The sequence below is a fragment of the Poecilia mexicana genome, unplaced genomic scaffold (assembly GCF_051168715.1).
Source record: "Poecilia mexicana isolate PSO_F unplaced genomic scaffold, ASM5116871v1 scaffold_1, whole genome shotgun sequence".
NCBI lineage: Eukaryota > Metazoa > Chordata > Actinopteri > Cyprinodontiformes > Poeciliidae > Poecilia > Poecilia mexicana.
The window spans coordinates 10,053,385-10,080,328 of NW_028263370.1; the positions used below are offsets into that span (position 1 = coordinate 10,053,385).

The window sequence follows — 26,944 nt, forward strand, 5'->3', positions numbered from 1 at the left end:
CTTCATTAGTAAGTCCGTACCCCATGAGCAACAACATCTGACTTATAGTAATTCCAAATCATATGAAAATACATTTATTTCTATAAAACGATGAAATCCAACACTCCCTATGGCTGAGAGTGCAGGTTGAGGTGAGTGAAGGTGCAAAGCCACCGACTGTGTAATCAAACTGACTCTACTATTACTCAGATAGTGGATTGGGCCACTGGTCATTTAGTTAAGCTGTGGGCCAGACACCTGATCTGTACTCCCTCATTGGGTGACTTCACTGCCTTCGGCTGTAATTAACCGTTTGGTGAAGGGACACCCTATAAAAGTCAAACCTGCTCTCTCTGAGCTACAACACAGTCACTTAGCATCCTCTGAGTTCAACATTTCATCTTCTCTCTCTGGTTTGGTTTCATTGCAGTGGGTGAGTACATGTATACCTGGCTAACAGAAACCAACCATCCTGTGTGACTTTTGTAGATTTTACAGCGGTGAATGTTGTGTTTTCAGAGTGAAAATGAAAGCAGTCTTCCTGTGCCTATGTTTGGCTGGCACTGCCTGTGCTGTGCCCGTAAGTCTTAGATTTTTATTTTTAAACAGCAAAAACTTTAAGACTACTACACAAAATGTCCTGCAGTCACTTCTCTAAATGTTTCTGTTTCTGCATTTAGTTTCAGTACTTGTCGCATTACACAGGGTCTAGACCCCGGCCCCTGGCGACACAGGTAAACATGCATACTGTGTGCTGAGTTTGTTAATCTCTTCCTCTATAGTTTCATCTTAAATGCTTGATGAAACTTTAAGAAAATAAATATCATGTAAGCTGAATTTTTACCAATAAAAGTTGTTTTTGTTTTTTTCCCCTCCAACTTGCAGATTAAATCGCCTTTTGCTGGTGGTTTCCCACAACCTGCAGGCCCAGGAGTTTATAGTGTGGAATTTGTAGGTCCCAATTCTTTAATGTTATGTTTCCATTTAACTGTTAAAATCAAATTATTACATTTTCACTTACAGCATGTATGTGCACTTTGTGTGTTTTACCAAGCTTCCATACATGTTTGGTGCTGGTGCAGCTGGAACAAATCAAGGACAAGTAAGAGCTTTCTCACATGCATGTAGATGTGCTAATCTATGACAACAACTGTTTTTACTTTTCACTGATTTTGTTTCAACAGACCTTCCCTCAGTACGGTTTCATCAAGTACTCCATCCCACAGCCTCCTGGCAGACAGAGCGTAGAAGTTGTATGTGCTGATCTGTTACTTTTTGTATTATGTGTGGCATACAGTGCGACTATTAACATTTTTGTGGTTTTGTGGTTTTATATTTGCAGTTCTACCCTTATGACTTCACTAAGAACCAAGTAAATATTTTGTGTAACTTAATGAATCCTTACAAACCTAATAATATGTACAGTGCAGGATTCTTAAAGCAGGTTTATTTTTGTTTCAGATAATTCAGAACTCTGCTCCTCTGCCAAATGGGCCCGGTCTGCAAAATGTAATATTTTTTTTAATTATTATTTGATTTTCCCTATTGCTCTCCAAGCACATCATAAACATAAACTGTATGTGCTTTTTCTTCAGTTGCCCCCATTTAGATTTCCTCCTCAAGGAATTCCCCAGCAGCCAATGAATGTGAGAACTGAGTATTAGTAATATACATTCTATAATGTCTCTCCACATTCTGCTTCATGTGTATCTGTTTTTGTTTTTTGTTTTTTCTTAGATGCCAGCTTTTGATGTCAATGCCCAGCCATCGCAAGATCCATTGCAGAAACTGCAGCAGGACAAACCTGTGCAAACAAGCCAGGTGACCAAACTATAAATCACTGCACTAATTAACTTTGCACCGTTAATAAATGTTCACAAAAGTTGCACAAGTGTGCATGAAAAAATGATTGGATGCTATTTTTCTGTGTTTTCAGGCACCTGATAAAGCGTGAATGAGTGAACTACGTCAAACACTGATACTTGGTTATAAAACTGAAGAATCATCTTGAAGTAACATTTTAGAAGATTAGCAAACTATGTTGATAACCTCTGTAGATACCCGAGAAGACTTTGAATTATCTTTAATTTTTTAATAACAATAGCTGTTTTAGAATTATTGACTGTGATACGATGTTACACCCAGCATGCTGCATTTTCACAGTGTCTATGTTCTTCCCTTTTCTTTTCTCACTGCTGTTTTCTTTTTAAAAATAAAAAAAGTTTTAAGCAAATCCCCGTGAATACTACTCTTTATTTGGAGAGTTCATCTAAAGGTGTTCTTATTTGCATCTGTATTTTGGCTTTAACACACGTTGATGTTTTTCCCCACACGTTTTCACATTGAGGGTATGTCATTTTATGTATTTTATGTATTGGGATTTATAAAGAAGTCAGAACCTACAAGTTTGGAATGACAAATACTGTGAATACTTTTATAGGGTGGATTAATACTTGCTGAAAAATTTATCATTCTTATTCACTTTTTTCTATTTAGAGGTTTGAAAACAAAAAAAATATGTTGCCAAAAATGATTATTACCAAAATAGTTTTTTGGAATCTATTGAATAAGCAGGAAACAATTCAAATTTATGATGGGGAAACAAAGGACATTTATCACCTCAAAATATCAACATGCTCTTAAAAATCTAAAACTATTCTAAACATGGTATGCGCAACACAGCAAAAGCATATTTGACATCTTGTGTGCTGCAGGATATTACGCTTACTATAAACAGCTTCAATGGTTTAGCAGATTTCCCCACAGTGAAATTTTAATGTTGTGAAAACAGTAACACCACCAGGGGAAAAATCCATCAAATAACTGGCCCCCTGGGGACGAAAGCCTGTTGCAACATGACTTTAAAGCTTACCTCTTAAAACGCACCAACAAAAGAGACAGGCGCCTTCCACTCACACTACTCAGTCTCTTCTTTACATGTTTTCTTTCCTGGAAAATCATAAACATCTGTCAGTAGAGAGAGCAGAAGTGTTAAAAGCTGATTTGATTCTTCCATCCCCCTGCCCCCAGCAAACAAACAGGTAGCATATTCCTGTTAAACGTATATATTTACATTATTTCAACTGTGACACTGAGAAATATTGTTCAAAAATTATAGACACAATGAACAAAAAATGGAAGAAATATTAGCTTGAGAGCCTTTTTACACATAAGGATAGAAAATTAAAATTTATTATGATAATTTGATGTCCCACTTAGCATCCTAATCGACAAATCTCTTTCTGAAAACACGCATCAAAAAAGACAAATAATGATAATTACATACTATTGCCCCTCTGTGGAGCAAAGCAGAGTTTAATTACTATGGTGAATTGCAAGTATTCCTGTTGGAACAGACAATAATATCTTCCTCACCTCATTAAACTCACAAAATAATCTGAGTGTGGCAGCACAGAAGGGCTTTGAAGAACTAATGAAGTGATTGTTATCTATCAGAGGAACTCATTATCTCAGCAGATTTCAGTCAAGACTGTCTGGGATGAAGTTTGACAGATTACACAGTAAATCTTAACATATCTGATCTGAAACAAAAGAGAAAAGGGAAGAAAAAAAAAGTATGAAGACTTCCAAAGCTAAATGAAAAAAATCTATTTTTAAAAACCACAAAGGTTTATTTAACTACAGGGGAAAACAAACTCCTCAGATGTTGACTATTTCTGCTAAACAAGTGTTTTCATGTAAATGTCCCAGTCTGTAATGTCCCTGTTTTCTATATGGCATCCCCCTCTTCCTACTTTCTCCATATTTGGTCTTAGGGCAATAAAGAAGAGCATGTTTGCTAAGCAAACCTGCACAGCATGTAATTAACAATAACAAGGGCCTCAGCCTCACATACCATTTTTTTTTTTTTTAGTTTTGACATGTAAGAATCTTCAAACACACAGCTGTGCATGTTTTAGTGGATGTGATTGGCTATTAGAGGATATAAAGGGCATCCATGGGAGGCATAAAGTAGACTTCATTCCCCACTGAGGAGGCACGTGTTAAAGTTTTTGCAGTTCCAAAGAAAAAAAAACAGGTGAGTTGAATTTTTATCACTGAGCTCACTGTTGACATACTCTTGCAGTTCTGAATTACACAGCAAATGATCTTCTATCAAGCTATTTCTTAAACACATGTTATGATTCCACTGTTTTCATTTAAAGTCAATGAAACAGGAATTGTTCTATATCCTTTCCTACATTTTTCTTTAACAGTCATCACAATGAAGCAGGCTTTAATCTTGCTGTGCCTTCTGGTCTCCGCCTTTGCTGCCCCTGTAAGTCTCGCCAGTCTCACTGTTTGATATATTTAACTCTTAAAGACTGTTGTTCTTCCAGACTAATTAATGTCTGTTCACATCCCTGCATCAAACTGTAGGCACCAGGCAGTGAGAGTAGTGAGGTAAGAGGATTCCTCTCCTCCTTTTCGGTTCAGTTTTGGGTCCGACTGCTTTGGCTTGTCGTCAGCTAAACAGCATGATGGGTGTCTGAGAGGGAGGAATAATTGGCTTTGTTGTAGCTCACGTCTGGAGATGTCTGGTATTTTTGTATGCTTTCGGCAGGCTGCAGCACACGCTAATGAGGCCCTGAGGTTGATGGAGATGTACAGGCTGTACCAGCAGCAGGTGGGGGAGGAAGGGAAGACTTATTGACATCCTATCCAAATAAATATCAGTGGTTTGCTAATTTGTTTAGATAATGTGGCATTAAGCATCAACTTCAAGTGTGAATCTGTTTTTTTTTGTTTTGTTGTTTTTTTTGCAGGGGCTTGCAAACCCCTTCCTTCCAAGTGCCGATGCCCCTGTAAGCTCACTCGTATGAAAACTTTGCATAAACTAACAGATAATAAACTGATGATTAATAAACTTTTTTAAATTATTTTCTCATTCTTTGGAAAGGCTAATTCTGTTGTTGCGCCTGCGGTGAGTATGACGACAGCATTACACCGTTTATATGCCAAGACTTTCCATTTGAAGAGAGAAAACATCTATTTCAGGTGGTTGCTTACCAAGCCCAGCTGGCTCCCGCCCCTGCGGAGGACGACTCAGACGAGGAAACCGAGGTGCGGTTCTAGACTAAGCTTTAAGCCAAATATTTTGTGTTTTTTTTAAGCGGGTTTCAACAGTCACCGTGTTTGACATTTTGCTGACTTTACTGTCGTGCGTTTGTCAGTTGACGGTTTGTGCTTTGAGTGGAGACAAATCACAGGTGTAGCTTGTACTGTGTTTTTCTCCAATTAGCCTCAAAGTGGGACAGTGAGTCGATATAAACATCCTAAAACTTAAATAGCTAAACAATTCAGTAATTTCATATCCAACCAAGTCTAAAAACTTCTAGGAGTAGATACATTTCCATGTGCACTTTACCTGACTTTCTGACTTAATGGGTGCCAACTTCATTTAGAATAATTTCAACATCTTATGCACATCCCAACATTTTTTAACATTCCCTCTTGCATTAATTTTCCTTTGCTCATTAAGTTTTCCCCATATTTACTAAATATGGTGTGGCCTTCACACTGTTTTTTTTTTAATTTTTTTTTTTTTTTACTTTTTCTGTTAGGATGGGAACCCCGCTCCTAGAGTTGCAGTCGCCGGTGCTCCTGCTGCTCCTCTGAACTCTGACGAAGAGGAGGAAGCTGAGGAGACGGAGGTAGCTGAGGTTGAGCCGACTGTGGTGGACACGGCACCTGCAGACCCCACAGCAGCCCCGGCAGCAGCTGCTGAGCCTGAAGTGGTTGACATCCCTCCAGATGTTGCTCCAGTTGATGGTGTTGTTGTTGTTGCCGTGCCCCCTGTTGACATTGTTCCTGTGGACACAGCTGCCGAGCTGCCTGTCGATGTGGCCGGCCCCGTCGCTACTGACATTCCTGTTGCTGATGTTGCTGCAGCCACAGCGGCTGCTGAGGTTCTTGCAACACTGTAATTACCCACCTCTCCCTTGCCACTGAAGGTGTATTGTGTGTTTACAGAAAATTGGAGGTTGAAACACCCTTAGCTTACTTTAGTTGTAGGCTTCTTGAATGAACATTGGAAGAAGCCATGATAAAAGATTAAATAGCTTGTACACATCTAAGCCAAAATCTTGATGTGGATTTTTTTTTTTATCCCGTTTTTACTTTTCTTTCCTCAACGAATTTTTTAATTGGTTTGCAATTTTTCAGCTGTGTTCCATTGAGTGAGTGACAAAAGGTCAATGTTTTGTTTTTAATTTCTGTTATCCACATTTTTTTGTTACAAATTAAAACAGCATATGTTGCTATGTCAGTTTTTTATCTGAGACATAATGTTATCTTTTCAGACTGAGTACAATTGTGCCTGGCAATTTTGATTTGGAATAAAAAAATCCAATGTGGAGTTCCTCAAGGTTTAATTTTGGGTGATTTTTATTCATATGAGAGAGAATCTGTACACTCCTCCATCTCCTACAAGACAAATCCTAAAAAAAAACAATATTTCTGTGTCACAACATGACCATGGTTAATTGATTTCATTATGTCTATTTCAAAAGCTTTTATATAAATTTATCACACAGCATATGTTTGATGGTGAGGGCAATAAACAGGATTTTAAATACAGACATTTTAGCCTAAACAATGATGGTAGCAACTGCTAACTACTAACTTTACAACTGCAGAAATGACCTGTAGAAATAGGTCATTGCTAAAGCTGCCAAGTCATGAGGAGCCTTCATAAGGCAAATTATTGTAAGCTCCATGAGGAGAAAAAGTGTGGCATAAAAAGTTACGCAAGCAGCACACATGACCACCGTCTGGAGAGGATTGTGAGGCATAAGACTGTGAAATTTACAAGGCATGACGAGCCGTTAGACTCTGTGCTTCGATGCACTTCAGTGACTTGAAATGCCGAACCTCGGCTGATACATTACAAAACCCTTCATTACACGCTCTACACGGGATAAAGGATGTTCCAGATGAGATTCCCACTTACCAACACATTTACAAACTTCATGGGAGATGCAGTTTGGAGAGACAGGCTCTTCCATTTATGGCTTTTGATCAACAGAATGTAAAGACTTGTCAACATGTCTAAAGTACACTGTCCAGGCTGCTCCTTACTTTTCCTTCTTGTGGACATCACAAAAGTAGATTTGGAAATAAATAGATGTCACACAGGTCTTGCATTGCATAAAAAATGCTGAGAACTGGAACAAAAAATAAAATAATATTATTTATTTTAAAAACCTTTTGTCACATGTTGTTGCTATGGAGAGAATGTCTGATTTTAGGAAAAACCAGCAGAAGAAATTTAAATTGGTTTGGTCTCCAATAACACGGAAGCCATGACAAGCTCAAGTCCTGGCCTGTCAGCCTTTGTCACATGTTTTTCTTTCTCTCAAAACCCATTTTCCTTTCTTACCACTGTCAAAGAAAAGGCCATGAAAGCCACAAAATGTTTCTAAAAAACTGAACAAAACAAACAAAAATTAAGCATTTTAAATTTCTCTGTGTGAAAGTACTACGGAAATAAATTTGACCTCATTCGTCTATGATAATTTGCAAGCCTAAAATCTCTTACTGCGTTAAAACTGTAAGAGAAATAAAGTTCAAATAATCTCCTCAGTTTTCTGATTTAAATACAATATTTACTGAGAATAAGCTGCAAGAATCAGACCTGCCAGCAGGGTGAGCCACTCTACCACAGGAAGGCCACCAGCTTTCTGCGCTGCCAGAGGTCAGCTTCAACTTTACTCCACCATTCTTATGCATTTAAAGGGGGCAGATCTATCTGATCTGAAATCTGTTCTGCTGGTGCCGGTCTAATAGGATCAGGGCAGGATATGTCTGAGAATGCTGACCAAGCAGCAGGGGTGTGTGTGTGTGCGTTTCTGTGTGTGTGTGTGTGAGCTCACTGCAAGACTAAATCCTATGCTATTTCACAAATGGCAGGAACATTACAGATATTGCAAATTATAAAAATGAGAACTTGACTGACACAGAAATGGCTTAGTTATCATCCAGTCATCTAAATTTATTTCCTCAAAGCTTGATTGTCAAGTGAACAAACTAAGATGGTGTCTTTCCTTTTCTCAGCTAACTCTAATCCCCAAATCCTTGTGAGGGTCACTCAGACTCAGTGACAGTCGTTCAGACTCAAACTCAGAGGTATTAGTTTTTAGCTATGTCTTGACACTAATAATAGTATTATTACTTGACTTATCATTATTATTTTAGCGTTACAAGGAAGTTACAAAAGGATTAAGAGAAATGGACTTGATAAATTAAGGACTGGAAAAGGTAAGACCAGCTATATTTGACTACATGCTAAATTATTATGGATGACATTAAATGAAACATTTTAGTACTATGAATCTAGACTGCTCTGGCACAATGTTAATGATTTGTCTTTTCTGTTTTGTTTAACTTTATTTTTTGTGGCCAAACACAAAATTGAGTCAGAAGAGGTTTTACTGAAATATTGAAGATAGTCATGCACGGTCAGATTCACGACCAATTTATCATCACAAACATTGGAAAAGAGTAAAATGATGCAGACAAAACAATGAGCATGCAAATTCTCTGTTTTGTGTTGGGTATTATTTATGAGTATAGATGTAATCTTGTAATTTGAAGTTCTCTGCTGCATGAGTTTGTGGAGGAAACCCATTCTGCTGCTTTGTGCTGCTTAATAAATGTGTTATTAAAAATCCAACAGCAAAACAAGATACAGAGAAGAGTTTGACTGACAAGTGTCTGTGGTTTAAATTACTTTTAGAGAAATCTGAAAACCTGTCAGTCGATTCTTCCAGGATAGAAGAATGCTTTATTTTGGTAACCTGATTTCCAAACACATGAATTCATAATTACAGGGTTATGTAAAAAAATAAAACAAAATATCAGTGTGGTGCAATCGTATTATTTTTCCTTTTTTCTTCAAACTCCAGCTTGGTGTTTCCATCGTTTGATTGTATTTCACATACTGTTCATTTGAAGTGCACTGCTTTAAAAGGGAATTAAATTAAAGCCTCTTGAGGATTTTCACATTTTGTTATGTTACAACCGCAAATCTTAATGTACATCAGGTTTCTAAAAAGCATATTTCCTTCTATGCATGCAAAACTAGGTTGAGACTCCTTTTATGAATTACCGCATGAAGGCAGCGTGGCATGGAGGTGAGCCAACTGTGGTTCTGCCGAGACGTAATGGAGGTCCAGGTTGCTTTGATAGTTGTCTGCAGGTCATCTGCGTTGTTTGGTCAGGTGTTGTCTCTCATCTTCCTCTTGGAAAAGCTCCAGATCTGGCCCATCTGCTCGTCATTCAAGCACAGAAACACTGTTATCACTGAACTAGTTTTTGATATGTCTGGCACTATAGGCAAGTCCTTCTGGAAAATGAAATCAGAATCTCAGTAAAGCTTGACACCAGAAGAGGCATAGCGTACTCTAACATTTCCTGCTACCAGGCTGCACTGGTTGTGTGGGGACCACTGTGGACCAAGCTGATATTATGGCATCCCAAATCATGAGTGGCTGTGGAAACTTCCCACCGGACTTCAAGCAACATGGATTCTGTGTCTCTCCTCTTCCTACAGACTCTGGGATTGTGATTTCCAGATGAAATGCTCATTTTCACGAAAAAAAAAATAAAATAAAATAGACACATAAAAGACAGATCTCCCACTTAAGTTGTTGATTTTTACAACTCCTCCTCAACCCTGTGTTGCTCCTTCTTGTTAAATGTTGTATAAACACTTTAACGTTTAAGGTTAAAATTTGAAAAAAAAAAAAAAAAAAAAAAACTTTGCTGGGTCAAAGTCACTGTGTGATGTTAAGTCAAAGCTTTGAGAGAAGCTTTAAGCAAACATTAAGATTAACGTAGTATCTATTAAAAGCAGATGGAAGTATTATTTATCAGTCTACAGAGGCTGACTTTTATTCTCCCATAGTTTTCCTTTAAGAACTTGCAGCTGTTAAATTTAATTTGTTCTTTCCTCTGCCACTGGCGCAAATGTAAGACATGCCATTTTGGATCCCTTCATCCTGAGTATCTCAAATCCAACACTTTCTGGGTAGTGTTACATTTTCACCCTGCTTCAGTTTCAAGCCATGTAGAAGAACTTGTGAGGCTTTTTTTACTCTTAACACTGAAAAGTCCATTAGCCAGTAATAACATGATAAGTTTGAATTAAGTCATCATTAATCTATGTCTGTCTTTTGTTTGAGCTTTGCAGGACAGATCAAACATTTGCTACAACAACCATGTCCACCAATGCAATGTCAGGTCACACAGCTTGCAAACTTACCACAGACAGTGAAGAGCAAAGTGAGGATGACCTGTAAGTCGTACTTCAAGTACTTTACCGCTCAAAGGCAGACCTGTGTTGAGTCAAATGCACAGTTCATAAGAATGAAACAAGACAAGAGATTTGCCCAATAATTAACTATGTGTGTAACATGCTGTGTTTCTTTCAGAAGTGCGCCTCAATCAAATCGTCTGGCCAACATGAATAACAGCAACAACAATGAAGAGTAGGTACAGTTTGAAGTTCTGAAAATATATGGGAGCCTTTTCTTTGATTAGCCATGTGGGCTCAGTTAGCCTGTTAAATGTCTCATTTTTTTCACCAGAGAAAAAAAGAAAAAGGAGAAGAAAGACAAGAAGGAGAAGAAAGAGAAGAAAGACAAGAAGGAGAAGAAAGAGTAATTATTTTACATTAGAAAGTCTTGACAAATGTTACAAACCTCTGAAGAAAACTTCATGGTCTTTGTCCATTGCACTGAATCTTACAGGAAAAAGAAAAAGGAGAAGGAAGAAAAAGAAGCAAAAGAAAAGGAACAAGAAAGAGAAAAGGAGAAAGAAAAGGAAAAAGAAAAGGAGAAGGAGAAAGAGAAAGAAAAGGAGAAAGAAAAGGAAAAAGCAAAGGAAAAGGACAAAGACAAGTAGGTTCATAATTTGGCAGAATATCTGGAAATAATTGCCATGTTCGTTCAGGTGGATGATTTCTTCTTTCTTTCTGCTCGTTCACAGGCCCAAGGAAATATTCGTCATTAATCCTGCAGGGAATCTGTATTACAACTGGCTTTTCATCATTGCAATGCCAGTCATGTATAATTGGACGATGATTATAGCCAGGTAAATTAGCCAGATAGCTAATCCACTGCTACATTGTCCTTTCTTGCCACGTGTTTATTCAATGGCACTTTCTATCTTTTGCATAAAATCATTTCAAGGTCGTTTCTCAAATTCTAGATTTAGTTAGGATTTAGAGCAGTCAAGAAAGTCACAATCTCTGTTCTGTTAGATGATAAGGGGATAAACAATCATTTATTACTATTTTCCAACAGGGCATGCTTTGAGGAGCTGCAACAGGACTACATTCTCTACTGGATTTTGTTGGACTACAGCTGTGATCTAGTTTACCTGGCGGATATGTTCGTCAGAACCAGAACAGGTGAAAACAAACTTGGGTTTTCTCATCTACCAAAAAAAATAAAAATAAAATAAAAATCACCAAATTAGAAAAAAAAAAGAGTTTGCCAAAAAGATTTTAAAATGTCTCATTTAAAATAATGAAGATAATGTGTTCTATGCTTCCCCTCTTCACACTGAGTATAAAGGCATCCTCTTCCTTCATTGTTCATCCATCCACTGCTTTGTTTACTGTGGTGGCTGGGGGGCTAGTGCCTATTTCCAGCAGTCAATGGATGGGAGTTTGGCACATTGCTTGGTGGCTGCAGGTTCACCTCAACTCCTTGTTGCCTTGTTCCATTTAGAAAACACAAAAAGTTCCGATTTGGAGTCTTCTATGAAATAAGCTCCTGTCTTGGTATTGTCTTGACTTGTCAAGCTGTCCACAGTTTATCCCGAGTCCCACCCATTGACTAGTAGAATAGGCTTATGCCCCTGATGAAGATGAACACAATTAATCTGGTTCAGACAGCAGATGGATAAAGAAGGGAACACAGTAGTGTCTTTATTTGTCCTTGACACAAACTGTTTAAACCTGAGGTTGGCAGTGCACAGTGCCAGATGCAAACTCAACTTCTGTGCTGTAAAACAAGTAACCAAAATATAAATTTGGTGTACATAAACTTTACAGTTAAAACTGACCCTGCTTCTGTATTGCATCTCCTCCTTTGCAGGGTATCTTGAGCAAGGCCTGATGGTGAAAGATATGAAGTTGCTTCGAGATAACTACGTCAAGAGCTTCCAGTTTCGTCTCGATGTTCTCTCCATGCTGCCGACAGACGTACTTTATTTCATCTTTGGCCTTCACTACCCCGAGATCCGCATCAACAAGCTGCTGAGAATCGGCCGAATGATGGAGTTCTTCACGAGGACGGAGACTAAAACCAATTATCCAAACATCTTCCGCATTGGGAACCTAATCATGTACATTCTCATTATCATCCACTGGAATGCATGCTTCTACTTTTCATTCTCCAAGTCGATTGGCTTTGGCGCTGATGACTGGGTCTACCCAGCCCTCGACGATCCAGAGGAGCCTGAGTTTGGGCAGCCTATGAGAAAATATGCATTCAGCCTTTACTGGTCCACGCTGACTCTGACCACCATTGGCGAAACTCCACCACCTGCTCTTGACTCAGAGTTTCTCTTTCATGTGGTCGACTTCTTAGTTGGAGTCTTGATCTTTGCTACCATTGTGGGAAACATTGCCACCATGATTTCCAATATGAATGCTGCACAGGCCCAGTTTCAGTCCCGCATCGACAACATCAAACAATACATGCAGGTGAACATCGTACTGAAGTCTGAATGAGAAGCTTCAATTATTGAATTATCTGAAGGGTTGTTAATGATATACTCCTTTGTATCTCACTCATAGGTTCGAAAAGTCAGCAAAGAACTTGAGCTACGAGTTATTAAGTGGTTTGACTACCTGTGGAATAACGGCAAGGCACAAGATGAGAGGGAGGTGCTGAGATATCTTCCTGACAAGCTACGAGCGGAAATAGCCATCCAAGTTCACATGGACACCTTGAAGAAAGTTCGGATTTTTGCGGACTGTGAGGCAGGCCTCCTGATCCAACTCGTGCTCAAACTCCGTCCGCAGGTCTTTAGTCCAGGAGACTACATTTGCAAAAAGGGCGACATTGGTCGTGAGATGTACATCATAAAAGATGGAAAACTAGCAGTTGTTGCCGATGATGGAGTCACACAGTTTGTAGTGCTGGGAAGTGGTAGCTATTTTGGTGAAATTAGTATCCTTAATATTAAAGGCAGTAAAGCAGGCAACAGGCGGACTGCTAACATTAGAAGCATTGGCTACTCTGACCTCTTTTGTCTTTCCAAAGACGACCTGATGGAGTCACTGATCGAATATCCAGATGCCAAAGCCATGTTAGAGGAGAAAGGCCGGCAGATCCTGATGAAAGATGGTCTCATAGACTTGGACCCCGCCAACATTAAGCCTGAAGTTAAGGAGCTGGAGGAGAAAGTCACCAAACTGTACAGCACAATGGAACTGATGCAGGTGAAGCTTAAGAAGATTTTGGGAAATTACAAACATACTGGCAAAGCCCTGAGACAGCGGATTACAGATCTGGAGCGCCTGAGTGGAGAGGAGGTGGAAGAAGAAGAGGAGGAGGAAGATGGAGGGAAAATAGAGGCTAAAGAGAAGGAAGAAGAAAAAGAAACTGATGAAAAGGTTGTGGAGGAAAAAGAAGAAAAACCAGAAGAGGAGAAAGGAGCTGATGAAAAAGACGAGGAAGAAGGAGAAGAAAAAACAGAAGACAAAAGTGAGGTAACAAAAACAGATTAGGATAAAGGTGGAGAAGGAAAAGCTGATGAAGTAAACAATGGAGTAGCAAAAGAGGACAAGACAGAAGAGTAAAAGATAAAAAAAAAACATTTGGTGTCTGAAAAACTATTTTTGAAATGATCGCTGTCACTCATCCTGTCAGGCTTTCTGGCAAACTCAGAAGGGATGATCAGGAAGGAAGATCGCTAAAACATCAACTCAGATATGTCCATAAAACTAGTTATTGTACAAAATTATATTTTGTCCAACTGTTCAGTTTGTTGTCATTTGTTTTTCAATTTCCAAAGACTTCATGTACACCGAGTCTGGAAAGACCTTCTGCTATTTGCAGCACAGCAGCATTAGCTGCCGTCCTTATAAGTGCTGTGAGCGTAAGTGTTGTTGGACCAGAAGAATATGAATCATGCATCAAATGTTGCAGGTAAGAAACACCCACCTGTACTTGATGGGAGTGAAACTGTATTTTAATGAGCCAAAAGGGCTAAATTTACATTAAATTATTTGACAGATCATTTTATCAAAAGCACTTTACTGCTTAGGAAAAACCATGCAGGCTCAGAGCCGACATTTCTATATCACAAAAACGTGTTGAAAGACAAAGGTCAAAGTCAGTACCAGCACAGAAATCCGAGCGAACTGAAGTTTAGGTATTTTTAAATGTTCCTTCAACATATTTCTGCTCTGATGGCAACTGGTAGCTTTTCTCACCTAAATAAAACCACAAACGACAAAAATCTGTGCTGAAGGTGTTGGGTGGGGACATACAGCATGCCAGTAGCAGTTGACAGTGTTAAGAAAAACACAACATGAGACTGCTTTATGGTAGCTGTAGGAAATGACGGCAGCTACAGTGGACACAAACGTCCATGACTACTTCCAGTCTGAAACCACTGGTTCCCAGTTGATGTCTACAAATGACTCTTTTTATGTGACTAAATGAAAACCACATCTGCTGGTTTAATTCTGCACAGACTTTTAATTTCTCCACCTTAAATTAGTCTTTTTGTTTCTAATAAGAGTCATTTATCGTTCGAAGTATGTTTCAAACAACAACTGCACGTAGATGCATATTTGTCAGCTGAGACTCCGCTCATGTATGTGACACACGGGTACACACAGAGCACCTTGAGAAAGCCAGAAGCAACTGTGACCAGCTGGGAATAAAAGAAGTTTAAGAAATCAACACAGAATAATTCAAGGAAATTATATAATTTAGTGTATGCCTTAAGTTTAAGTAAACTGTAGCCCAAAATGTCATACTCGTGATTTTTAAGGGGCCCAAATTCAAAGGCTAACAGGAGACAAGCAGTCTTATTAATTAAGTAGCAACGATGTAGTGGTGTAAGAGTTAGGTGAGCTTAGATGAGAGGGAATGTGGAACAGCTGTAGAGAAAGGGAAAACAGGAAGTATGACAGAAGGCGAAAAATAATCACAGATACTCGTATCTGCTAGAGTAGAATGGACCACAATGCACAAAGGACAGACTGCAAGAAATAACTTAAATGGTTTCACAGAGGACTTAACTAATATGGACAGATTGTAATGAATAACAGGGAATTAACAGAATATGGCAACAGCATGAATACATAATTGAAACCAAATCCAAGAATGATTAATGATTCATTTCCCTAACAAATTAACATTGATACAAAAAATATCATCACTCATCCATTAGCAGGAAATGAGACAAACCCTAAATATCTATGGTAAGTAGCAGGTTTCTTCCAAATGATTAAAATGTGGTGGTTTTTTTTCTTTTTTTTCTAACAATTTAATAATGGGTATATTATATATATATATATATATATTCCAGAATATACAGATATGAACATTGCTATATTTACATTTTCTCAAACATTTTTGTCAGTTCATAAATGCACCACATGAATGTACATCAACACATCTCCTATGAAATCACTTATTCATAAGCTGTCCAGAAAACCTGCGGGAGCGCGTCTCATGCATTGAAAGTCCGCTGCTCTCTGATGCATGTGTAAATAGGAATCTGTTGACAACATCTGCATCTAATTATGTGATTATTCTCTGACGCTCGTGTGAGAACTGTTGTAAACATGGCTTGTACTGACCAGGGAGTGTGACTAATGCACCACAACACTAATGATAAAAAAAAAAAAAAGAATAAAGATTTTATTTGAAACATCCAGCATCAGTCATACAGTTGATCATTTTTTTTCAAGTTAAAAATGCTGATGTTTTGGAGTGAAAAGAGAAATAATTGTGTCCCATTTACCCTTTTGTGGTTATCATAGCAGGACTTTATCTTTTCCCAATGTAGTAATATTGAATGTGAACATTTTCTGTATCATGTAGGTGGGTTATTTCTACAGTAAAATATATTTTTTTACAAAACTGCTTAAAACCTTTCGCTAATATGGCGGGCAAGGAGATGAAAACCGAGCAGCACTTTATTTTCTGAAGACGCTTGAACTGAACTTAAGCTGAACGTCACAATGGGGAATAATGGGATTCAGGTGAGTTTAAATGGAGCATGGTTGTTGGTGACTGAAGGTCTGGTCAAATTCATTGATTTACAATGATTTTTTTGTCTTTTTTTTAACAATCCCTTGCACTTAGAAAGAAGGATCTGAGAAGAGGTCCAACCCCATCTTAGCAAAATATACCAACCAATGTGATTGATGAATGTAATATTTTATAATTTCAACTTTTTTTTTTCATTTTAATTTACACCAAATTACTCTCGTTCATTGTGTGAGCTGCTTGATGCATGCATGTATGTTTATGCATGTTAATGTCCAACTTCATTAAATCTTCTCATCTAAGGTTTCAAAAATAGCTACAAAATCAAAACGTATAAATCCTCTACACTCCGATATTTTCTACATCTCGTTCAACATTACAGCATTAGTCTCATATTTTTTTTAAATGATAATGGTACACACTTATTTACACCTTTCAACATCCATGTGAAGCATAAGAAGGAGATCAATTGTTCTTTGTGTCTCTCATCAATAAAGGCTCCATCACACACACACAGAGAGAGAGAGAGAGAGATACACACTATATAGCTTTGACAAAATTAAAGCAACCATTTGGTTTAGTCCAGAATAAAACACTCATTAAGGCAGAGTTGTTATCAGTGTGTACACAATCTTTGAAGTGACTCATACAAGCACTGTTGTAATTACAGAGGAGGCACTCAGAAGGATTACTGTTATATTCTTCAGCTGGCACAATTGCAGCAGTTCGTGTGCAGCATATCGGGAAAATCTCCTTCAATTTGCAAGAGTCTAAACATTTTGAAGATGTCTTCAAAATAATCACATTTCATTTGTTTACTCAACTCACATCATGGTGGAAAATCAGCTTATTGTGTTTCAGCACTGAGACTTTAACGTCCTTGAGTCTACGAGGTTGGCTTTACAATAAGCCCCAAAAGCACAGAGATGCTGCAAATACAAAGCAGTGTGACAGAAAAGTTGTGCAAATTTATAGGAAATGAAAAAACCAGCAAAAAAAGGAGAGAAACAATAACTCTGACTTCTAAATTGTAACTCGTTTTGGTTAACTAATAAAGCCGTACGCTGTATCGTATCCCACTTTCACTGATACTGAAGCAAATGTTTTAGAAAATAAAATCCCCACTAAGTGTTGATCTAAAAACACTTCCAGTCTGCCTGCTTGTTTAAATCACTGTGGGTTTACAAACAGCACATCAAGCTGTTCAAGCTTTCCTGCTCCTTTTACAATTGATCTTTTTTGTTTTATGTTCTCTAGCACCATTTCTATTGAAGGTACCAAATTTAAAAAAATATTAATTAAGGTCTGAATATTAAGACAAACATAAAAGCTCGTTAAATAAGAAAGGAAAACCCGAAACAAGTTGTGTTCATCATCGTTAAAGCTGTTTCTTTTTCATGGACAGCAGTTTCCTTAGGCTGCAAATCAGGCTGAACCTTGTTAGAAATGTGAAATTCAGCTGAACTTGTACATCATGAAAATAAGACTCTGTTCAACCTTTTCATGTTTTTTTTTTATCTCCTGAGGTAAGACTAACAGCAGCAGGGTACATCTTGTCTTTGGTTTCTGAATGACATGTAAGTGATCAGAGAGCCACCTCTCACTTTCATCTATTAACCCGGCTCTTTTATCAGGCTGTCAGACATTCTGTCTGCTGGCCTTAGCTCTAACTCTTGCACACATCACACATTTCTTTTCTTACTGTGTGATTTTGCTGATCAAATTTATCATCATGTTCCGTCAGTTTGACGTTCACCTCATGAACCTGGAAAGCAGTTCTCCTGCTCTCCTTCTGACACAGTCACTAAGTTTCTCCTTTTGTCCTTTTTATATCCACACCAGCGTCTTTTAACCCAGCATGTTTATTCCCAGGTACAACTTTTATTCTCATTTCTCTTTTTTTACCATCACACTTTGCAGCCAACTGTGTCCTCCTGCACAATGACTACAATTGCTATTAAGCCAAAGGACTTAATAGCAATTGAAGGAAACTTCAAAAACTTTTTTTTATTAAAAGCTGCGTTTTGCTTGAGTAAAAACTGGAGGGATTTTTTAGTAAAGCATATTTCACATTTATAGTGGAAGCAGAAAATGAAGGCAAGGTTGTTTTGAAATGCAATTCGTAGAAGCACCCAGATTGTCGATTGAGACATCCTTAATTTTTCAAAGGACTTTTTTCAGGTACTGAATCAAAGAAGCTTTTTCAGGCTTGCTTGAAAACTAGTACAGTCTCCAAAAAGTTCTCACCCCTTGTGTTGGGTTGTTTGTCCATTCTTCATGGGGATCGACTGTGAACAATCCTTTTCAAGTCCAGTCACAAATTTTCCATCCATCCATTATCTTTACGCACGTATCCCTAGGGAGATTGCGAGGTATGCTTGTATCCGGCGGTCAATGGGCGAGAGGTGGTGTACACCCTGGATAGGTCGCCAGTCCATCGTAGTATTTTCCCGGAACACAATAAAACTATTTGGATTTTGTAATTTCACACCTTGAAATTTGTTTCTGTCTTTTTAAGACTCCTTCCCTCAAATCCCCTTCAACATGACAACAGTGCACCTCCACTATGCTGTTTACAACTGTTCTTTACGTACACCAAATGGCTGACACGGGGACACTAAATGGCACAAAAAGAATCAAAACAACACTCCAGGCATGTTTTAGACGAGGAAATAACATTAAATTGTGATGTGAAGCTCAAAACCGTTATCACATAATACTGCCCCTTTAATTGAAGTCCAGGGGATGTTCAGTGCATAGATTTTTTTTGTATCCATACAAATTATGTAGATCATGACTGATTTGTGATTTGAACAGTTGAAAGAGTAAAACTTTCAAAGAGGGCAAATGCTTTTCATAGGCAGTGTATGTTCAGTTTTCGTTAAAAGTTGTGATTTAAAGAAGATGGTTAAACTTTTAAACTGTCAAGGGTGTGGTTGGTGGTGGTGAGGAGAGACGCTGAGACCCAGGTTATGATGAAAATGGTGATATTTAATGACAGAAGCTCAACAGTCCAATACAGGCAGAGAGTAAGCATGCAGCTAATTACTGGTAGCTACTGATACACTGATGACTGAAAACTAGAGCTGATGCCGACACAGGACTTAACCAGTTCAGCTGTGCCGACTAACAGACTGACGCTGACAAAGACGTACATAAGACAAGGACTCATCAAGAGACAAAGACAACAGGTGGGTTTAAATACACAGGGAGGGTAATCAAGGGGACAAGAGACACACCTGGGAACAATCAATGGGGAAGACGCAGAGACAGAGACTCACAGGGAACAGGATAACAATAAACACAGAAACAACTCAGAAAATAAACACAGAAAACTACGGATCATGATATAAACGAGATTAAATGCTACATGAGTTTTATTGAACAAAATGTGTCACCTGAAATCCACTTCACATGACCCCTTAAAAATCAATAGTGCTTAAGCCAGCTGTGTTACTGCAATGCTTCTAGTAAATGTGCTTTAAAGAAAATAAGTTTTAAGGCCTAAAGCAAATGCTTTTAAGTGCATTTATTTCACGGTTTGCAGGAAGCCAGTTGTGTGCTCAGTTCTTTTCTGTGCAATTTCCTTAGAGTTTGTGTTTAAATTATTGTTCTGTGTGACTATTTCCTCTGCCATCATCCCATTGATTTTTGTCTGCCAGTCTGCTTTTGATCAATAGTTGCTATAACCTATACAAATTTCCACTTAAACAACTGCAAAATGAAGCTTGCACCTGATATTCTTGAGGAAAAGCATAATTCTCTTATAGCAGTTAACGAATAATTAGGAAATAATTGAGGTCCATTATTCTTCCTTTGGCAAATAAACTGCCATTCCTGGTTGAATTTTTAGTTAATCAAAGCAAATAGCCTCGAGCGCTGACCCGAGTTGTGGCAGAGCACTAAAGCAGAACCGACGAAAGCTGACAACGGGGATGTGACTGAAGTGTCAAATCTACTGCTCTGATAGTCTCGAAAGAAATGTGCTCAGAGAGAAACGCCAAAGGCACATTCTGAACTGGGGCTTGGGAGCTAATTATTCAATTAGAATGAGCTTGTGGGAATCATATCTTTTCCAAGCACTGCACATTAGCAAAGCAATGGCCAGACAAGGAGTGGTTTTGGCAGAAAGCCTCAAACAAATATTTAACTTTGTTGTTTCTATAAAAAACAAAGGATATGTTTTCTTTTAAAATGATGTTGTTGTTGTTGTTGTTGTTGTTTTGCAACTCTTATGATTGGTTTTATACTGTTTGTTCTTCTTTTGCAATATATTTATCAATCAATCAATCATATTTTATTTGTATAACATCTCAGCAGCAAGGCATTTCAAGTTGCTTTACATAATTAAAAAAACAAAATAAAAACAGCATGTGACATTGAATAAACAGTAAGAAAGAGAAAGAGATTATGGAAAAAGAAAAAAAAGAAAAGAAAAAGATAAAAACATACTTTTGTTACGGAATTCAAGCGCCTGTCGTCTCCGGACTCCGCCGTCCGTTTATCACGGGTGTCTTGCCCATGGACACAATGATAGAGGCGGACAGACTGGGAATCAACCCAGTGACCCAAGGTGAACTCCTACTGCCAAATAATGTATCGGAAATAATAAAAACTGTCCCTAATGGCTGGGAGAGAGAGACCAGTAATACACTATTTGCGTCTTAAGCGTGTTATGCTGATTAACATATTCTGTCTTTGCAGGGGACTGGAAACAGCATGACACATTCTCAGCTTATCAGAGTTACAGCGACATGAACAGACAATGATGGGCTGTCTATGATTGTGCTGTGGCTAACTGTATGATTAGGAAGGTTGCCAAACTTAATAAGTAAGCAAAAGGCAATTCATAGGAGCTCCTGCATTGACAATGCTGAGAAGCGTCCTTTAAATAGCACAGTGTAGAGTTTGTTAAGTGGCCTGCTGCTAAAGTGGCAGCCAACAATTAAATTAGTTCTTGACAAAATGAAGTTACTGATTAATGCTCACAATCTCCAGTCAGTTTGTATGGACAGTCAGTTTATATGGACAGTCCTGGCTTGGTAGGTTTAGAGTTGTCCCATATTCCTTCCACTTTTTGAGAATGAAAGGCTCAGTTTGGGATATTGTTTTGTAATCTAAATCTGCTTTAAACTTCTTCACACCTTTTGTATTCCTTGGTCTCCATAATGCTGTTTGCTCACTAATGTTCTCTAGCAAACCTTTGAGGATAGAAGCAGAAGAGACGTGTTTCTACTGAGGTTAAATTACACACAGGTGAGCTGTGCTTTATTTAGGGTTTCAAAGTAAGAGGGGTCAACCACAAATGAACAAGATTTTCTATCTAAAGAAAAATTCCTAAAATTACATTGAAGTTTGTGAAAAGTATGAGAAAGCCCAAGGGGTGTTTTAATAACAACATAATAATGTCATTAAAATTTTTTGTGAAAGACCACAGTAAAATATTTCTACAAGTGTTAGTAAGTTAAACTGTTGGCCGACTGTGTGATTCAGAGTAACTAAGTCTGCAGAGTGAAAATATAGGCTCAGTATTTCTATTAGAGACTTTTTCATTATATAGCCACATTTCACACTTCAGTGAAATAATAGACTTGTCACAAACAGTCCACAAGCACATGTCCCAGACTTCATACAAATAGCAGGGATTAATTTCATCTAAACATATGACTATTTGTTTATTTGTGATATTTATTCTCTGGACTGGTTTATAATTAGCAGTGATTTTCATTAACAAATTCCAGGAATTAAACCCCAAAGTCACAAGTTTCTGTTATGAAATTCAGCTGGAACCTACATCACCTAATACTATTTCTTTCAAGCAGGCCAGATCAGAACATCTGATTTTTTTTAATACAGCATCTCTCATTCCGACATCTGACATGATTCAGTGATTCTTTAAATTAGAGGTATTACAGATTTCGCTTCTGCAACAGAGCCCTCCCGCAGTTGCATTTTACTCCAGCATAATTAGTTATGCTCTGTAGGTGGAAAAAGGTGTGATTTAAACAGAGAAACTAAACCTGTAAAAAGGTGATGTAAGGTATAATTCTAATGGCCCAGATGATTTGTGTAGCTTTCTACTTAGGTAATTTCCACAAAAGCGGACTGTTCCTGCAGCACTGTGTTTTTCAGAAAAAAAATCTAATGTTCTGGCCGATGATAACCCCGTGAAATACAAGTCTGTGTTAGATGCAGTCCATTTAAAGTTAAAGATGGTGAAGCAGAAATAAAACTGTTAGAATTTAATCATGCAAAACTGACATAACAATCTGCAAACTTTTTGGCTGACTAGATTTTAATCAGTATTTCTGAGTGGAAATGATACAAGTTCAACAGCAAAAAGACAAATAAATATATCAGATACATTCAGATTTATATTTAAATCTAGTTTTGACCAAAAAGGCTGTTAAAAATAAGACTGGCACCTCTCAAATGATGAAGAAAAAAATGTTTATATTCAATTAAAGAAAGGTATGTCGAAAATATGTACACCCTAATCAGTGGAAAATGTTTGCTGGAATAACAACAATCAAACCCTCCTTGTAATTGCAGTAATTGCAGATGCATATTTCATTTGGTATTCTGCTGATGAAATCCAAGTCTTTCAGGTTGGTCCTTTTAGCTTATATTAATAATATCAGCAAATTCTTTATCAGTGTCGAGTCAAAACAGCAAACCGTACACCTTTGAATGTATTTACCATCTCCACCCAACTGGCATGCACCTCGCTAAAGAATCAAGCGCACCCATCCCTTTCACTTCTCAAGCTCAGCAGCCAAATCTATAAGGTACACCTGTGGCACACCTGTGCTCACAATGATCTCTCTTCAGACAACGAACCTCAACTGAAAGCTTCCTCAAAGACACCACTGGTAGGAATGGGCATTATTCACAGTTTATGTCATTCAAATTGCATTCAGAAGACCAAAATAGATTTGTTTGATGCAATGTTTGGAATAGTTTATTTATTCATTCACTGTTAACGTACAAGTAAATTATTAAATCATTACTTGAGAAATGAGATAATTATTTAAAGTTAAAATGAACTAATTGTTGTAACTAATTTTTAGGTTTTCAACCTACTCTTTGGCTACTCTGTGACCTACTCATGTGAACCACTGCTCATGTGACCACATGTTTGTTCAAATGTTGTCGATGAGATTCATCTAAAGAAGAGATTAATCAAATATAAATAAGACGTCACTGAGATGAGTTGTTCCTGCGTCTTTTTGGGGGAAGAAAGCCTTTTCAAGTTTGGGCAGAAGATGAGGCGGCATAAGGGAGCAAAAACCTTGACAATCAGATTCAAGTTGGAAATCTTGCTGGGCCCCTTCAAAACATAAATATCACAACCAGTCAAAAGAAAAATGTAATATTAAATTATTCTAAAACCTATGAAAGTAGTTGGGACTCTTCTCATAAACGAATGTATTGTAGAAAAAACTGAAATACATGAATGGATGGATGTTTTTGTTTTTTTTTACCAAAATAAGAGAGGCAATAATGTTTAAACTTTTACCTACAATACTTTTGAAAATTTATGTTTGATTTGAGTAAAAATGTACCTTCCAAAATTAGAATTAAATTATTTTCACTTTTTATTTAAATGAGCTTTCATTAACATCCTCATTCACTGCGAGTCGCCTGCGAATGAAAGCACATTTCTTGATGTGGCGTGTAAAGAGTAAAATCACCTGTGGGCTGCACTCAAAAGCTTTACATGACTGATTGAATTTATTCAGCCTGCAAAGAAATGCTGGTATCCCACACTATTTATTCCAGTTGCCGTGTAGGCAGACGAAGCGGCTTTATCTGATGTGACCAGTTTGGTGTCTGTAGGGGACGTCAGCCTGCTTGTTATGTGTGCTGCCCTGGCAGAAAAGGCTTCACTCCTGCTCCACCATCAGTTGTAGTCTTAAGACGGCTCCACTCTAAAATTGATACTGCAAGTTGCATAAAATACAAATCCTTGAAAAGTTTTCAAACCCTTTGAACTATCATATTTTATCACTTTATGTCCTTATAAGTATTTTTGTGGAATTATGTGCGATACACCAAGCCAAGGTATTGCATAATTATGAAGTTGAAGGAAAATGACTTGCTTTTCAAGGTTTTCTACAAATGTGTCCCTAAAGGCTGTCATACGTCTTAAGTCTTCATTTATCAGTACTTTATAGTATCACCCTTAAACCTGAAAGTATTTTTAATTATGTCTCTACCAGTTTTCTATATTTGGAGATTAATTTGTTTACCCATTTGTTTTTGAAAACTAGCTCAGACGGATCGGCTGGAGAGCATCTGTGATCTCTCTACTTTGACTGGACCATTTGAACATTTGAATGTACTTTGATCTAAATTCTACCCCAGTTTATCTGCTTCTATTGTTCGATTTTCTCACACTTAACAGTTTATCATCAAGATCATAATTTGCTCTCGTATCTTAATTTAATTTGATAATTTTAGTGTGGCCTGTGCTTCAATGTCTCTTCTTCAGCATTAAACCTTTGTGTGACACCTAACTTTATGAAAGGTGCTCTACAAATAAAGATTGATTATTTTTCTAAAGAGCATGATTCTGCCTTTGCATTTAACGTGGTCTGTTCAGTATGACGCAGTTTTCCTCCACTCGTGTTTTAGATTATTTTTGGTTTCATCTGATCAGGGAACCTTCAACATGTTTGCTGTTTCACCTACATGACTTCTGGCCAGGGTTAGATTCTCCCACCTGTGTCATACTTTTTCCATTTCTGGACAACAGACTGAACCGTGTTCTGTGAAATTATAAGCTCCATTTAGATGGACTCCAGTTGCTAATTAGATGACTTCTGAACATGACTGACTGGAATGTATTTTACTTATGACATAAAAGCACAGCTCAAAAGAATAGACTGTCAAGAAAAAAGTTCAGCAATTTTTCAGAAAGTAAAACTCAAATTCATGACACAAAGAGTGAAATATTTCAAACCCTTAATTTGGATGATGATGGCTTACGGATAATGAGAATCCATATTTCAGCGTCTCAGAAAATTAGAATATTATGCAAGAATAAATCAAAAAGTATATTTCAAAGAGAAATGCCAGGATTCTGAGAAGTAAGTTAATTTCTCTGAACTCATTGTTTAGTTTGTGGCTGAAACTATGTGAAAAGGTTCAAATCAATAAGGCTTTAACAAGGTGTAAATTTACTTTGTGACAATAAATTGGAGGATTTCTACCACAATTAACTCTTCAAAAGGTGAGTTAAAGAAAAGTCTCCCAGCCACATTTCATATCCTGTATCTGGAACGCTGCTGTCACATCATTTTGGAGATAAAGAAACCTCAGTGTGCCGTGACAGATTATACACTGCGGAGACAGACAGCTCATGTTGTTTGTTATTCATGAAGTTTGAAACAGCAGCCACACATCGATCAATCTGTTTCACTGTTCGGTGCACTTGTGCGTCACTTCGCGCGTTGCTGCGGACGGAGGAGGCTGTGCGTTCACACCCACATTCAACAGGCACCGGATCACAGCTGGTTTACGCACGGACTGGAGAGCAGTCCAGAGCGACTGCAGACCGACATCGAGGAAGATGAGGACTCTTTAATTTGCGCGCAATGGCGCCTATGCGCAAATCATTTTCTGCCAATCCAGATTTGCGCTTCAATAAGTAGATTAAAGGACAAAATAATAATAAAAAAAACATATATTGATAGATTTGATCTTAACTAAGTTCGGATAAAAGCAGAGGAGGATGGGTACCCCACACAACGGATCCAATGTAACATCGAATTACACCAACCAGTTCGTGCAGCCGCCGTGGCGCATCGCTCTCTGGTCTGTCGCCTACAGCTCCGTGCTGGCGGTGGCCGTGTTTGGAAACCTCATCGTGATATGGATCATTCTCGCCCATAAGCGGATGCGGACGGTGACCAACTACTTTCTGCTTAACTTGGCCTTTTCGGACGCGTCGATGGCCGCTTTTAACGCTTTGATAAACTTTATCTACGCTGTCCATGGAGACTGGTACTTCGGGGAAGCCTACTGTAAATTCCAAAACTTCTTCCCAGTGACATCTGTGTTCGCAAGCATCTACTCCATGACTGCAATAGCTGTGGACAGGTGGGTCTATGGAAATTAACGTTAATAATAGTTCAGATGATGCAGTAATTCTCAGTCTATTGACCTCAGTTCTTCATCACAATGACGGAATTTTATTGAACTTATAGGGACATATATATATATATATATATATATATATATATATATATATATATACACACACACACACACATAGTATGATTGCATTAAATTTAATTATGCAGGGCTACACCAGCACTGGTAAACTGAATTGAATTAGACTTCATTAAAGCTTACTTATTTTTCGTATTTAATTCTTGAAGATAAATTGCAGTTTATTCGGCTTTTATATCTTTTCCAAGACTTCAGTTTGATTTGAAATTGCCAATTGTCTTCTTGCCCTCTTCATTACCCCACCCTGATGTTAATTTTCCCCTAGAGGACATCCTCTCATGTTTTTTTTTTTTCTCTCCTATTGCTACCACAAACGTGGAGTGGTTTTATTGGCGTTTAGACAAACATAACATGTTGAGCAAATTAAAAGTCTAAGTAAATTATTACCTTTGTTTTACCTTTTTATATAACAAGAAAACCAAGAAATCCAAAACTCTTCAAACCTCTTTACTATGATACCCCTAAATAAAACCATGCACATCAAA

At 37.8% G+C, this 26,944-nt stretch overlaps 4 protein-coding genes across 5 annotated transcripts in view; all 4 read left to right on the top strand.

Annotated features, from left to right (window-relative positions):
• Nucleotides 1-320: 320 nt before the first annotated feature.
• On the top strand, nt 321-2,212 carry scpp5 (secretory calcium-binding phosphoprotein 5). The gene is made up of 11 exons (XM_088007324.1): nt 321-412; nt 499-559; nt 660-713; nt 865-930; nt 1,034-1,081; nt 1,164-1,232; nt 1,322-1,351; nt 1,441-1,488; nt 1,575-1,625; nt 1,717-1,800; nt 1,916-2,212. The coding sequence occupies exons 2-11, from the start codon at nt 506-508 to the stop codon at nt 1,931-1,933; spliced, it is 522 nt and encodes a 173-aa protein (XP_087863450.1). The 5' UTR covers nt 321-412; nt 499-505; the 3' UTR covers nt 1,934-2,212.
• A 1,117-nt stretch (nt 2,213-3,329) lies between these two features.
• On the top strand, nt 3,330-6,346 carry enam (enamelin). Of its 2 annotated transcripts, XM_088004263.1 has the most exons (8): nt 3,331-4,018; nt 4,197-4,258; nt 4,360-4,383; nt 4,544-4,606; nt 4,746-4,784; nt 4,880-4,903; nt 4,978-5,043; nt 5,544-6,346. In XM_088004263.1, exons 2-8 carry the CDS (start codon nt 4,205-4,207, stop codon nt 5,904-5,906), a joined length of 633 nt encoding a protein of 210 aa, XP_087860389.1. In that variant the 5' UTR covers nt 3,331-4,018; nt 4,197-4,204; the 3' UTR covers nt 5,907-6,346. The 2 variants fall into 2 exon arrangements, with proteins under 2 accessions (XP_087860384.1, XP_087860389.1); XM_088004258.1 differs by having other exon boundaries at nt 3,330-4,258.
• A 2,761-nt stretch (nt 6,347-9,107) lies between these two features.
• cnga1a (cyclic nucleotide gated channel subunit alpha 1a) lies at nt 9,108-14,147 on the top strand. The gene is made up of 9 exons (XM_088007450.1): nt 9,108-9,113; nt 10,131-10,276; nt 10,413-10,469; nt 10,569-10,640; nt 10,731-10,880; nt 10,969-11,073; nt 11,286-11,392; nt 12,084-12,694; nt 12,788-14,147. Exons 1-9 carry the CDS (start codon nt 9,108-9,110, stop codon nt 13,721-13,723), a joined length of 2,190 nt encoding a protein of 729 aa, XP_087863576.1. The 3' UTR covers nt 13,724-14,147.
• An 11,457-nt stretch (nt 14,148-25,604) lies between these two features.
• The window catches only part of tacr3a (tachykinin receptor 3a), a 37,862-nt gene continuing 36,522 nt past the window's right edge, over nt 25,605-26,944 (top strand). Inside the window, exon 1 of the mRNA XM_015005556.2 lies at nt 25,605-26,327. Coding sequence (XP_014861042.1) covers nt 25,960-26,327 — 368 coding nt within the window. The 5' untranslated portion in view covers nt 25,605-25,959. The remainder of the gene's footprint in view (nt 26,328-26,944) is intronic.

What these genes read in the sequence shown, in the direction of transcription:
- enam (XM_088004258.1), top strand. Translation starts at nt 4,121, where the DNA reads ATGATTCCACTGTTTTCATTTAAAGTCAATGAAACAGGAATTGTTCTA. An exon ending in TCTCCGCCTTTGCTGCCCCT is followed by an intron (nt 4,259 to 4,359) that starts GTAAGTCTCGCC and finishes ATCAAACTGTAG; the next exon opens with GCACCAGGCAGTGAGAGTAG. An exon ending in CAGGCAGTGAGAGTAGTGAG is followed by an intron (nt 4,384 to 4,543) that starts GTAAGAGGATTC and finishes TGCTTTCGGCAG; the next exon opens with GCTGCAGCACACGCTAATGA.
- scpp5 (XM_088007324.1), top strand. Translation starts at nt 506, where the DNA reads ATGAAAGCAGTCTTCCTGTGCCTATGTTTGGCTGGCACTGCCTGTGCT. An exon ending in ATGACTTCACTAAGAACCAA is followed by an intron (nt 1,352 to 1,440) that starts GTAAATATTTTG and finishes TTTTTGTTTCAG; the next exon opens with ATAATTCAGAACTCTGCTCC. An exon ending in TTCCCCAGCAGCCAATGAAT is followed by an intron (nt 1,626 to 1,716) that starts GTGAGAACTGAG and finishes GTTTTTTCTTAG; the next exon opens with ATGCCAGCTTTTGATGTCAA.
- cnga1a (XM_088007450.1), top strand. An exon ending in GAGCAAAGTGAGGATGACCT is followed by an intron (nt 10,277 to 10,412) that starts GTAAGTCGTACT and finishes TGTTTCTTTCAG; the next exon opens with AAGTGCGCCTCAATCAAATC. An exon ending in GTTCGTCAGAACCAGAACAG is followed by an intron (nt 11,393 to 12,083) that starts GTGAAAACAAAC and finishes CCTCCTTTGCAG; the next exon opens with GGTATCTTGAGCAAGGCCTG.